At 38.2% G+C, this 12,617-nt stretch overlaps 1 protein-coding gene and 1 pseudogene across 1 annotated transcript; both read left to right on the top strand.

Annotated features, from left to right (window-relative positions):
* Positions 1-1,644: 1,644 nt before the first annotated feature.
* LOC113284099 (inositol transporter 1-like) lies at positions 1,645-6,753 on the top strand. The gene is made up of 6 exons (XM_026533504.1): positions 1,645-2,350; positions 3,161-3,231; positions 3,342-3,677; positions 5,148-5,255; positions 5,336-5,521; positions 5,812-6,753. The coding sequence occupies exons 1-6, from the start codon at positions 2,203-2,205 to the stop codon at positions 6,517-6,519; spliced, it is 1,557 nt and encodes a 518-aa protein (XP_026389289.1). The 5' UTR covers positions 1,645-2,202; the 3' UTR covers positions 6,520-6,753.
* Positions 6,754-9,747: 2,994 nt separating this feature from the next.
* Positions 9,748-12,074, top strand: LOC113280415 (annotated as a pseudogene).
* Positions 12,075-12,617: the final 543 nt, after the last annotated feature.

Here is a 12,617-nt window from a genome sequence, read left to right as displayed (position 1 = left end):
ATTGAGGACCTTCTGAATCCAGTCATTGATGTGCCTAATGAGTTGGGTACAAAATGATATCTAACTCAAATATCCCGAGTCAGATGTATGAGCCGAGTCAGACCTCGATTTAAACTCTAGAAAAATAAAAAACAAACCACCCGACATCTGATTTGGGCAAATTCAGATGTCGATTCAGACCCAAAAAAACGAGACATTAGAACTACAACATGCTGCACAATAAAATTTTCAAAGTATATACTATTATATAAAACATACGTGAATATAACTCGCATCTCCCCATATTACTAAACCAACCAGACGTTTCGCATTATCCACCTCTTTTTATATCCCTATCCATCTTTTATATCTCCACCCCACTCCACCAAAGCTCTCCTCTTTTCTCATTTTCCACCACAACCAAAAACAAAACCCCCAATTTTTCATTCAAACAAAAACCTTAATTAAGAAAATTATCTGGTCATTTATTGGATTATTTTGAGAATCTTCCCTCAGAAATTGTATTAGACATGTTAAGACGTTTACCAACTGATTCGGTTTTGGAGACCAATTTGGTTCCACAAATTGAAGAAATCTTGTTTCTTCTCATCATCCACCATTCTCTAAGATGCACTTAAATCATGTTTTTAATCATCCTTCTGTTGCTGATTCTGGTAAGTTAGGTTTTACATGTTCATTTTCAAAATTGCACAAGCTTCATATTATTTACCGGTTGAACCACCACATTTTGTAAGAACAACTTAGCACGTTTGTTAATTTAAAATGATGTATATCTTTATCGAAGGATCATTCATAACTAAAACGAGAATTCAAAACCAAAAGAAAGATTATTACGGTAAAATAAATTCAAAACGATGAATATAATGATAGCATAATATCAAATCTTAAAAAGAAGGAAACTTAAATTATGTATAGAGAGTTGGAATCTGCCTATTAACATACAATGTTACCTAGTTGTCTAAAGATCAAAGCCACAAACAAATTGTATGTCTCATATCCCAAGTACTGATATAAAATTGGTTGGAGGGAATAATAATTGTTTTTGTGACTTATCATTAAAGAAAGTCTTATGATGGAAGAATCCAAATTCCACTATACCTCACCACTTTGAATAATCTATATAAATTCAAGTTTATTGGTGGAAGGCAAAATGAGTTCTAAGATGCCCATTTGAATTTGCGTGTAACTCAATTTCGAACTATGTTCAATTTTGATTCACACAATCAATGATCAGAAAGTGACAATCATATTTATAAATACAACCAACCGCAAAATTAAACACAATTTGAAATGACGTTCAACGCATTTAGACTAAATATTTAATTCGAATTCCAAACTGGTTCCCATGAATCTTAAAACATGCCTTTGAATAAATAGGGATAATAACCTCAACTTCGAAATCAAGGTACTAATACTCCACACTTTTTCCAAGCTCCAAATATTTTGAATTCCACATGTAGACTTGCTCTAATTTGATAAGGCACCAACCCACTTGAAAATTTCCTAAACTCACGACAATAGATAAAGATGTCGTGCGCTGTATTGGATACAAACAAAATCTACCTAACAAAGGACACAAAGTTTATCCAAAATGGAAAGCTGGTCTATAAATTCATGGAAAGAAAATCTTCAATACAACAGCACCTATTATACCTTCATACATCTCCATTCAAAACACCCATAACAACCGTTCAACACTCAGAATATCACAAGGTCCCAGTATCTATACCACGTTTCACACAGACAGATCTTGGATTATAGTAGTAATTAATTAACTTTGTAATACACTGAATCATTCAATTTTCAGACATCCAGGCAGGATGTAAGTTCTTCTGCAGTAGTCTTCATCATTTCTCAGTCTGAAAATTTCTCCTCTCCTCCTCTTTCCGCCACCACCACCACCGCCAACCACCACCACTACCGTTTGGTCCGTTTCTCCCCCACCTTCTTTCTTGTTATTACTCTGAAAATTCAGAAGAAGGAAAATTTTCATCTCATCTTCTTATTGTTTACTAGAATTCTCGATCATCTTCATCTCCTCAATTTCTTTGTATTTTTTCATTCTTAATTACTAATAATCCAGAGAAAGGTATCTGAATTTTTTGTTTCAGATTTTTTCTTCAATTCAAAATTCCTTTTATTGGATGGTTTTTTTCTTCAGTGCAATTGGATCAGAATTAGAGTAGTTTAATTTAATTTAGGATGACGATAATTTCATTACCTGGTAGCTCAGGGTATTTGAATCCAACAGAAATTACTGGGAAAAAAGTTACATATTTCAGTAACCGTTATGTACTAGGGTTAACTCTTACTGCTGGTATTGGTGGATTGCTCTTTGGATATGATACAGGTAACTATTTATCCTTTTTTAATTTCTCTATTTTTTTTATTGAAATGTTAAATTAGGGATTAATATGAACTTATTTAGGTGAATTTTGAATTGGAAGTGAAAAAGTGATGAATTCGGGTTTTTAGAAATCTTGTTAGAGCTTATGGAACAAATGGGGTCAGTTCAACTGTGCTTGGTTATTGGATTAAAGCTTGTTTATTTTGGGGGATTAGAGTGGAACCTGTTCTTTATGAATGATGAAAGGAATCAGAGATCAAATCATCATGAACTTTTTTTTTTGATCAGATCATGTACTTACATTTGTGCTTCTGTGTTATTTGTGTTGTGGTTAACCACCTAGATGCTATTCCAGTAAGACTCTAATGTCTGTTTGCTTGAAATCTGTGAAAGAGTCGTTCAAACAACTTAGATGCTATCTCCAAGTAAATCTAAGTGCACTATAGAAAGTAATTATGAAAGTTGTGACAATAAATATGTCGTAGTTTTAGTTATTCAGAGGTTTACCGTATTTGAAGTAATATGCACATTGCTAGAACTAGGAATTGTTTTGTCGTTTTTTATTACCATATCTGTGGTACCACTGCTTGTAAGTGCTTCTTTTGTTTTATAAATCTTAGTTAAGGCTTTAGTTTCTTTTTCAGATCCTCGTACTCGTTTTTTGTGGAGTTTTGCTTGTTTTTTACGGTTATGGTTCCACTCTAAGCATGTTTATAGGACTCAGCTGTATATATACTTTTACTTGATTAAGAAAACAAAATAAAGAAATACTATAGTCTAGTGATTTATGCCGCGAGCAATTGTTGATGGCAGGTGTTATATCTGGGGCCCTTCTGTACATTAAAGATGATTTCCCGGTGGTTAATAATAACAACTTCTTACAGGTATGAGCTCAACAGCACCCTTGGTAATTTCAGGAAAATTCTTTTTCTTCATAGACAACCACTTGCGAGTGAGTTTTCGTTTGAGGCTAATGATGAATCATAAATTGCAGGAGACAATTGTTAGCATGGCAATCTTTGGAGCAATTATTGGAGCCGCAGTTGGTGGGTGGTTGAATGATGCACATGGACGTAAAAAAGCTACTCTTATTGCTGATGTAATCTTTGCAGTTGGTTCAGTTGTCATGGCTGCTGCACCAGATCCGTACGTTCTTATCTTTGGCCGACTCTTGGTTGGCTTGGGCATTGGTGCTGCATCTGTTACAGCTCCTGTCTACATTGCAGAAGCATCTCCATCTGAAATAAGGGGAGGACTAGTGAGCACAAATGTCCTGATGATTACTGGTGGCCAGTTTCTTTCGTATCTTGTTAACCTAGCTTTCACTGAGGTCAGACTTTATTACTTGTATTTCTGTTGTTTCATCCATCGTCAACTCTAATTCTAGGGTTTAGTTTGCTTCAGTGGGGGATGCTATAATATACGGAACTTGCAAGTTGTTAATAATTGTCAGTGCAGGAAGAATACGAGAAGCTATAATACAGCACTTATAAGCTTAAGAATTACAAATATCTCCTAGACTCTAACTCACAAAGCTACATAGAATTTTTCACTCTACCGATTATTAGGCTACTTACGAAGTTTGAAAAGGACCAAGCATTAAAGTGATAACTTTCAGTATCTGGATTTGATTGACAATCTTCAGTATGTTTAATTTTCCGGGAACATCCCTAGAAATGAAGTGATTATGTGCATGAACTGGTTTAAGTTTGTCTTATAAGTAGAAGATTTTTGTATTAAAAAGTTTTGTTCATCCAAGCATTGAGCTATTTCAAAACTCGGATTGTTTAAAATTAAAGGGTATGCTTGAATCACTGATAATTTTCATCAGGAAAAAAAGAGTAGTCTGAACCTGGATAGTTCTTATTAAAATACCACATCATAATGTTTGGAGATGAATTTGCTGTTAATCATATTCGAATAGAGTGCCTTTATTATTGGAAAAGAATCTTGTTTTGCTTTCTGTGCTCATTATACATACTCTAGAGCATAAGGTTATCTGCTTTGCAGTTCCAACAGGCACCATCAGGATAAATTTTGTGGGGACATATATGATTTGGAGATTGAGCAGCACTACAGAAGGGGGATTCTCTCCTTTTCTTTCTTGTTATTCTTTCTTCGCCTTTTCCAGCTGAATATGGTGTTGACTTTCGGTGGTGTATTTGTTGACTTTAGATTTCTAGGTCCGCAAAGAACTATGTATATTTGTGGATCCAGTATCACTGGTATCCCCAGTAGAGTATATACTTGTGTAATTAGCGGCCTTTTATGTTAGAAAGTGATGTAGGCCTGTTTTAGTGTATGACACGGTGCTTGACACAAGGAATTAGAGGATCCCGAAGCATAGCCACCATTAGGGTTAAAAGTTTGAAATGCATTTACCCTGTTTCACTATGGATAGGGGATCATAAAACATGACAAAGTTGGTTTTAACATTTAATTGGTCTTGTTCCTTTTCTTATTATGGGCTACTAGTGTCAGGATGAAAATTGTCTTGCTGTGTATGTAAAGTGATGCACCTATGTCGGTCCCAAACTCTTGAAACATACCCTCACCCCTTACTTTTTCCTTCTTCTGTAATTGAAGTTGTTTTACATATTTAAATAGGTGTTTACTACTCAATAATAGTTTAGGCGGGGATTTGACTCCATGCAGTTTCATTAATAATATTTGGTAAAGACTTTCTTTGAGTAGTTTAGCTGTGTTTCATGTCATATTCGTTCTGTATGCATTTTTCCTTGGAAAATATCAAAACTCAGCAGTTCTCATGTTCTTCAGTGTTTGATTTCTGGTGAATCAGGTTCCCGGGACATGGCGTTGGATGCTTGGAGTTTCTGGTGTACCAGCTGTTGTTCAGTTCATTCTGATGCTTTTCTTACCTGAATCTCCTCGCTGGCTCTACATGAAGGTGCATATATTATGGTTATCCTTGTACATATTGAAGTCTCCCTTTTATTGTTGCTAAACCTAAACATTCTTCATCTGCAGAATGAGAAATCTGAGGCTATTGCTGTGCTTTCTAAAATCTATGATCCCGATCGGTTGGAAGTGGAAGTAGACCTGCTATCTGCTGCTTTAGAGGAAGAAACTCTATCTAAAAATTCAGTGAAGTACACCGATGTATTTAAATCTAAGGAAATCAGGCTCGCATTTCTTGCTGGAGCTGGTCTGCAGGTATAAGTTGTTGAACTTATATCCCCTTGGTTTTTTTGGTACTCGAAAAATATGGCTAAGATTTTAAAAGCGGCAGTACTTTGGTAGTGGTTTCCTCATAGGCGCTTTACTGTACTGTACTGTTAGAATTACTATTCATCTGTGGCGAAAAGAACAAACTTATACTGCACCGCATGTTAGACCTCAAGGCGTACGTACTCAGATTTGCTTTCGGCTGATGACATATATCATCTTCATTCTTCATGCATTGAGTTTATATGTTTACTTTTTGTGTTGGAATGTTTTATCAGGCGTTTCAGCAATTCACTGGAATCAACACAGTAATGTATTACAGTCCCACAATCGTACAGATGGCTGGATTTACTTCAAACAAGTTGGCATTACTCCTCTCCCTTATTGTGGCTGGCATGAACGCTATTGGAACAGTGTTGGGAATCATCCTAATAGATCGCTTTGGAAGACGCCGACTAGCCCTTACCAGTTTGTTTGGTGTGGTGTTATCTCTAATAGTTCTTTCTGGAGCATTCTTCTTACAGTCATCGCAATCTTTTTCAGAAATCTGTGAGGCTTACATCCTCAACGGAAGCTGCAAAAGCAGTTCTGCTTGGTTCGCTATTGCAGGATTAGTACTTTACATAGCCTTCTTCTCCCCCGGCATGGGTCCTGTACCATGGGCGGTAAACTCTGAGATATATCCAGGGAAGTACCGCGGAGTTTGCGGTGGGATGTCTGCTACAGTAAATTGGATTTCAAATCTTATTGTAGCACAATCTTTCCTCTCAATTGCTGCTGCTGTGGGCACTGCTTCCACATTTTTGATTCTTGCTGGGGTGGCTGTCATCGCCATCTTTTTTGTGCTCGCTTTTGTACCGGAAACAAAAGGTTTAAGCTTTGAGCAGGTAGAGAGGCTCTGGAAAGTAAGAGCTTGGGGGAGTGCTTACGAGACAGAAAGTCTCCTTGAGAATGGTAGTGATAGAAATGGTATATATGTAGCATAGCTTCTTCCACTATTTCAATTAGATGAGTTTATCTCTGTATTGATATGTTTACTAGGAAATGAGCTCTGTAAAAAAGAAGTCAATAATTTGAAGGAAAGCACTGTAAAGTTTGAAGGGTTTGTGTTGAATAGTCGCTTGGTTGCAAACAAACAGTTCAGATAAAGTAGGCTTCTGAAGTTTTATGCCTAAATTTATGGGGATTGGCATACAGTTCAGCTGAAGTTTGCTTCTAAAGTTGTGCCTAATTTTCTAGCTTGCGTATATGGACCTTGGTTATGACTATAAAACGTGCATCGAGTTTAGGCTAGAATTTCACGAACTGGCCTGAAATTCTACATGTAGAACTTGAAATTGGTAATCAGAAATAAAGGAGAAACCTGTGGACTTTCGATCAACAGAGATCCATTAGAACTAGGAAACATGAAACTTGTACAAGACCAGAACAACACCGCCAAAAAAAAATAAAAAAAATAAGAAGACCTTGGACTTTGACTAGGTCAACTTTTTTTTTTTAACCAAAAGTCAAGCTGATTTCTTCTTTTTTTTAGAACTAGTGACAAAACCCCTAGGTGAACAAACTAGTGATAAGAAAAAACCGGTCATATTATTTCTACCAAATAAAAACCGTTTCAAATAAAATTGGGACAAAAACCTCAAGTCAAATAATAATGTGTAAATTTAGTTTTCGTTACTTTTAAAAAAGCCAAACATACCCTTCGACCTTTTCTTCTTCTTCTCTGATTTCTTCTTTCTTCCGTCTCCTTCTCCCACCACCATCATCACCAGCAGCAACAATGGAACTGCACAAGAAGAACGACGCTGATTCAAGAGATGAAGAATTCGAGAGACGTTTTCTCTTATTCATTTCCCTAAAACTGAGAAAAGAAGAAGCAGCAGCTGCCGTTGTTTTATCTCCTGAAACTGAGAGTAAATATCGTTGCTGCTGATCGAGAATTGGGAGATGAGAAAAGGGTAAGATAGAGATGATGGACTTTGGTAAGATTCAAGATGGGTTGAATCTGAGATTGCAAGAAATTGGATCTGCATCTCGTCTGGGGTTGATTCAGAAATTGAAACTCAGAGTTGAGTTAGATTGAGAAGATGTGAAGATGCGTTCTGCTAGCTTTTGTTGAAGTCAGTTGTGGAGTTTTGGATGAACTAATATGGGGATCTGGAGAAATTGAGGGTTTGTGTTGGTGCTCTTGAAGAAAAAATTAGGGATTTTCTGTCAATTCGAGAAAAGAATGAGGCCGCTGGTGTTGAGGATGGATCTGAAGAACGATGGTGGTGGAATTATGAAACAGAGATGAGAAGAAATCGAAGATGAGCTGCTGTGGCTGCTGGTGATAATGAAATCAGTTAAGCCGAAATGGAACTGTAGATGATGGAAATGATGCATTAATGAACTTGGAAAACTACGGTTCGATTTGAGATGGGTTCTGGAGTCGCAAGATGCTGTTGCTGGGCAGATTCAGATGAGAAAAGAATGAGAAGAAGATGAATGGAGTTTTTGGTGTTGTGTGTTGACTGAATTGATGCCTCAGCTGCTATTGAAATTGCAGGTGACGATGGATTTTGACTAAGCAGTGGAAGTGTTTATTGGTGGTACTACAATTCAGTGAGGTGGTCATGGAAGTGAAGAGAAGGAATTGAATAAGAAGTGCATGTTATGCTGAGAACTGGTGTTTAAGAAGATGTAATGTTGATGCTGCTGTTGTTACTGTGGTCTGATGGCAGAGATGTAGGTGCAGTTGTCTGGTGGTGTTAGCTCTAGCGCAAGGACTGAAATTGCAGGTTAAGCCATGGATTGCTGGTAGGATTTAAACCAGTTGAAGCCTTGTGTTGGTTGGTATGAAGGATAAAGAAGATAATGGCATTGGCTTGTGAACTGAAATGATTGCAGGTGGAGGTTATGGAGCTGTGAATGGGTTAAGAAGCTATGTGTTGCAGTGGTGGAATGTGGAGCTGTAGATGACAGGGAATGGTGGTTGCTTCCATGGTTCAGCTGGAGCAGTGGAAATCTAAACTTCAAGCATATTATAAACTTCAAGCACATTATAAACTTCAACTGGAGCAGTGGAAATCTAATAAGAAGAGGATGACAGACAATGCTGAAGATGTAGATTATATGGCCGTCGCTAGTATGGCAGAGGGGATGGTAGGAGCTGAGCTAGAAAATATTATTAAGGTTGCTGCCATTAATATGATGCGTGACGAAAGAACTGAGGTATATATAACCTGCTTTTTTATTTTAATCCATCTGTTTGAGTATATAGAATTGGTGATCTCGTAATTGTCTTAGTTATAGGGAAACTTTAGGATTCTTATTTTGTCTAGGTCATGCAAGTTAATGAATGGTAGATGTTTTAGCATTCTCAGTGTACGTTGGCATAGGTTTCAAGTATCTGAGGTGCACATCAATGGAACCCGCAGTATGTTACGAATGTTGATACTCTAGAATAGAGCCAGTTACTTGCATATCCTTAAAACACAAACAAAGTTATCTTGTATCTGCTTATCTCTTTTTATTCTTCTCTGACTGAAAAATAGTTGTAGGTCTATATTTTTCAAGCACGGGTTTCAGAAGTTTCTTAAGTTTGATTAACTAATGAATCTATCGTTTAATGTACCTTAACCAATAGACGATTTAGTCATTTAGTGAATATATATTAATGTTATCCAACTGTACACACTTGTCCTTCTCACTTGGCTTTTACATTTGACTCATCTTAATTACGTATCTGATAGCTAACCTAATTTGCACACTGCCAACATCATCAACATCACAATTTTTTTGTATTAAGAAGCAGAGCATCAATTCAAGTCCATATCAGAAGCCTCCCAAATTGTCAATAAGGCCACCACTAATCCCAATCGGTGACGAACAAGAGAGTCAAGAAGAAAGTATATTAGGTTCACTAGGGAAGTTGTTTGTCAATGCCGGGGAATCTGCAGCAGAAATTATGGTTTCATCTTATTTATGATGAAACCAAAACTGGTTTCATCCTATTTACGATGAAACCAAAACTGGTTTCATCATATTTTAGCTATGAAGATGACGGTAGTGGTGGTGCTGGTGCCATTGGTAGTCGAAGATGGAAGTGGTCTGTAGTGCTGGTGCCAGTGGTGGCAGCAGTGGCAGATTTTAGCGGTGACATGGGTGAATGACGTTCGGTGGCGGTGGTAGGTGGCAACGGTGCTGGTAATTAGTGATGGCGGGGGGCGGTCATGGTGCAGGTGGCGGTGCAGCAGGTGTTGGCGGTGGCTGGTAGTGGTGGTGCAATGGCGCAGTGCTGGTGGTGCTGGTCGGCAGTGGTGCTGGTGGTTGGTGATGGCGGTGGACGGTTTTGGTGCTTGTGGTGGTGCTGGATGGTGGAGGTGGTTGGTAGTGGTGGTGCAATGACGCATTGCGGCGGACTGTGGTGATGGTGGCAGCGCGGTGGTGGTGGTAGTTGGTCACGGTGGTTGGCGGTGGTGTTGGTCTCGGTGGTTATTGGTGAAATGACAATATGTGGAAAAATGATGAAACCAATTTCGGTTTCATCTATTTTTGGTGAAACCAATTTTGGTTCCATCATATTTTTCAGTTCAGTTTCATCATTTTTCACGAGAAATTGTTTGCACGAGAAATTTTGGTTCCATCATTTTTTCAGTTTGGTTTCATCATTTTTTCTCATTTCAGTTTAGTTGCATCATTTGTTCTCATTTTGTTGAACATTGATCAATCAAATTAATTATTTATGGTGGTGGCGGCTGGTTGTTGGTGGTGGTCGGTCATAATGATGGTGTTTGCTCGGTGACGGTGGTGGTCGTCGTCAATGATTGTCTGTGGTTGTGGTCGATGGCTGCGATGGTAGTTGGCGCAGGTGGTGGCGTGGTGGTGGTGGTTGGTGACGGCGGCGGTTGGCAGTGAGGGTAGTCGGCGGTGGTGATGGTGGCGGAGGTGGTGGTTGACGGCGGTGACGGAGGTCGGTGGCGGCGGCGGTCAACGACAGTGGTCGGCTGCGGTGGTTGGCGGTGGCGGTGGTCGGCGGTTGCGATGTTGCTGGTGGTTTGTTGTTGGTGGTGGTGATAATTAAATAAAATTTAAAGGTGGGGTTGATTTTTGTTTTTGTTGAGGTGATTTAAATAGTAGAAGGGTAATATAGATAATTTATAATATTTGGGGTTTTTGTATCACTTTTTTTTGGATGGATTTTTTGTGATGGGTTATAACCCCTTTGGGGTTATAACTCGCGGACCGTTTGCCAATTGCCATATCCGGATCTTACACCAGTTATCTGTATTCCCCCACGAAGATTCCTTGCTATTGCGGCCATTGCAGTCCCTTTGTCTCAGGCTGCACCGTCCACATCGATATATACCATATTCATGTCAGGTCTCAACCCCTTGAGTCATGCATATGCGGGCCTGATACTTGAGTCTCAAGAGTTTGTTACTAAACCGGTTTCCAGTAGAGTTTCGTAATCACAATCCCTTTCTACTCTAGTTTCCTATGCATCTAGTTTCCTATATGCCTATATATTCTTCACAAAACCAATTCTCACATGATGTCTCTCTAGATATCTTTCATCAGAAAGTCTCTCTGAATCAGAGGACCTTGTTTTTACAAGTATACGTTCTTGTTTTTACTGTTAAAACGGAAAGATGATTCTGCAGGAAGCTGATAAAGATGAGAAGAATTTGAGACGACGACACATTCGATACATTAAAAAACTTGTATCCGAGGCATTGAGTGTGAGGAAGGTTATTCATGTAAGGCGGCATAGACGGAAGGAGTCTGTAATTGATATCGAGAAAGAAGATGTCAATAATAGCTTGGCAGTAGTTGAATATGTTGAAGATTTGTACAAATTTTACAAAGTCGCAGAAAGTTCAAGTCAAGTCGGTGATTACATTGACTTGCAATACGACATTAATGAGCACACGAGGATGGTTCTTGTGAATTGGTTAATTAATTTCCATAAAAAATTAAAACTGTCACCAGAAGTTTTATATCTTGCTGTGCATATTATTGATCGATACCTTGCGACGAGATTAGTTCCAAGAAAGGATTTACTGTTGGTAGGGATAAGTGCTATGTCATAGCAGGTAAATATGAAGAAGATTCACCACCGAAAGTAAAAGAATATGTTACTATGGCAGAGGGTGTTTATAAGAAGGATCAGATATTGGCCACGGAGAAAGCAATGTTGGGCAAGCTTGGATGGACCTTAGCTGTCCCAACTACATACCACTTCCTTATTCGTTTCATCAAGGCCGCTGTGGCGGATAAGGAGATGGAGGACATGGCGTTTTTCATGGCGGAATTGAGTCTGATGAAATACGCAATGATAAACTATTCCCCGTCTATGTTAGCGGTATCTGCTGTTTATGCGCCGAAGTATTTCCTCAAGATGACCCCTTTATGGAATGAAACACTCAAGTACCATACAGGTTTTTCCGAATTTCAGGTTATAGAGTGCGCCAAACAATTGATAAGCTTCCATTCTGAAGCGGCACACCAGCTTTGGGCTTCTTACAGAAAATACATGAGTTGTTGGCTGGCGTTGTAGCTTTACTACTTCTAGCTAACGCATGCGAAGACATGAAGATGATGTTGATGCCGGTCATAAAATTGTAACTGTTTTTAATTAAGCAAATTGCTACGGGTAGTAGGCAACTGTGTAAGCTTTTTTTAATACATGGTTCAGTTCCAAAAAATATTAACAAATATTTTACCCATTTTATGTTCACTCTAATCTCCTCTGTCAATATAACGTATTTATCAATAAATCAATGTTTCCTATACATGTGTTTTACTCTAACTAAATAGATAGTATCAGTTGTTATATGATATATGCGGTGAAGTTCTGTATGAATTTAATACGATTAATTGGACACTTGCCCAAGTAGTAATGTCTGTGGTGCAGAAATCATGTCAGGTAATGGAAAAAATCCTTTTAACCAGTGAAAAGACAAATAGAGATATTCCCTGAAGACATCTGTACTTTTATTTCCCTCATAGGGTTAAAAATCTCACGTTATTCTTAATTTGAATCATAGGGTTCGGTTTATACATTCTACACGGTGGGTTCAACCTCGGCCTTCTTTTATTG

The sequence above is a fragment of the Papaver somniferum genome, chromosome 5 (genome assembly GCF_003573695.1).
Source record: "Papaver somniferum cultivar HN1 chromosome 5, ASM357369v1, whole genome shotgun sequence".
NCBI classification, from domain to species: Eukaryota; Viridiplantae; Streptophyta; class Magnoliopsida; order Ranunculales; family Papaveraceae; genus Papaver; species Papaver somniferum.
Note: the sequence above shows the minus strand (reverse complement) of the source record. Positions and strands in the feature narration are given on the sequence as shown.

Coding starts and splice junctions, on each gene's coding strand:
- LOC113284099 (XM_026533504.1), top strand. CDS start 2,203: ATGACGATAATTTCATTACCTGGTAGCTCAGGGTATTTGAATCCAACA. Junction 3,678..5,147: donor TTAACCTAGCTTTCACTGAG/GTCAGACTTTAT, acceptor CTGGTGAATCAG/GTTCCCGGGACATGGCGTTG. Junction 5,256..5,335: donor CTCGCTGGCTCTACATGAAG/GTGCATATATTA, acceptor CTTCATCTGCAG/AATGAGAAATCTGAGGCTAT.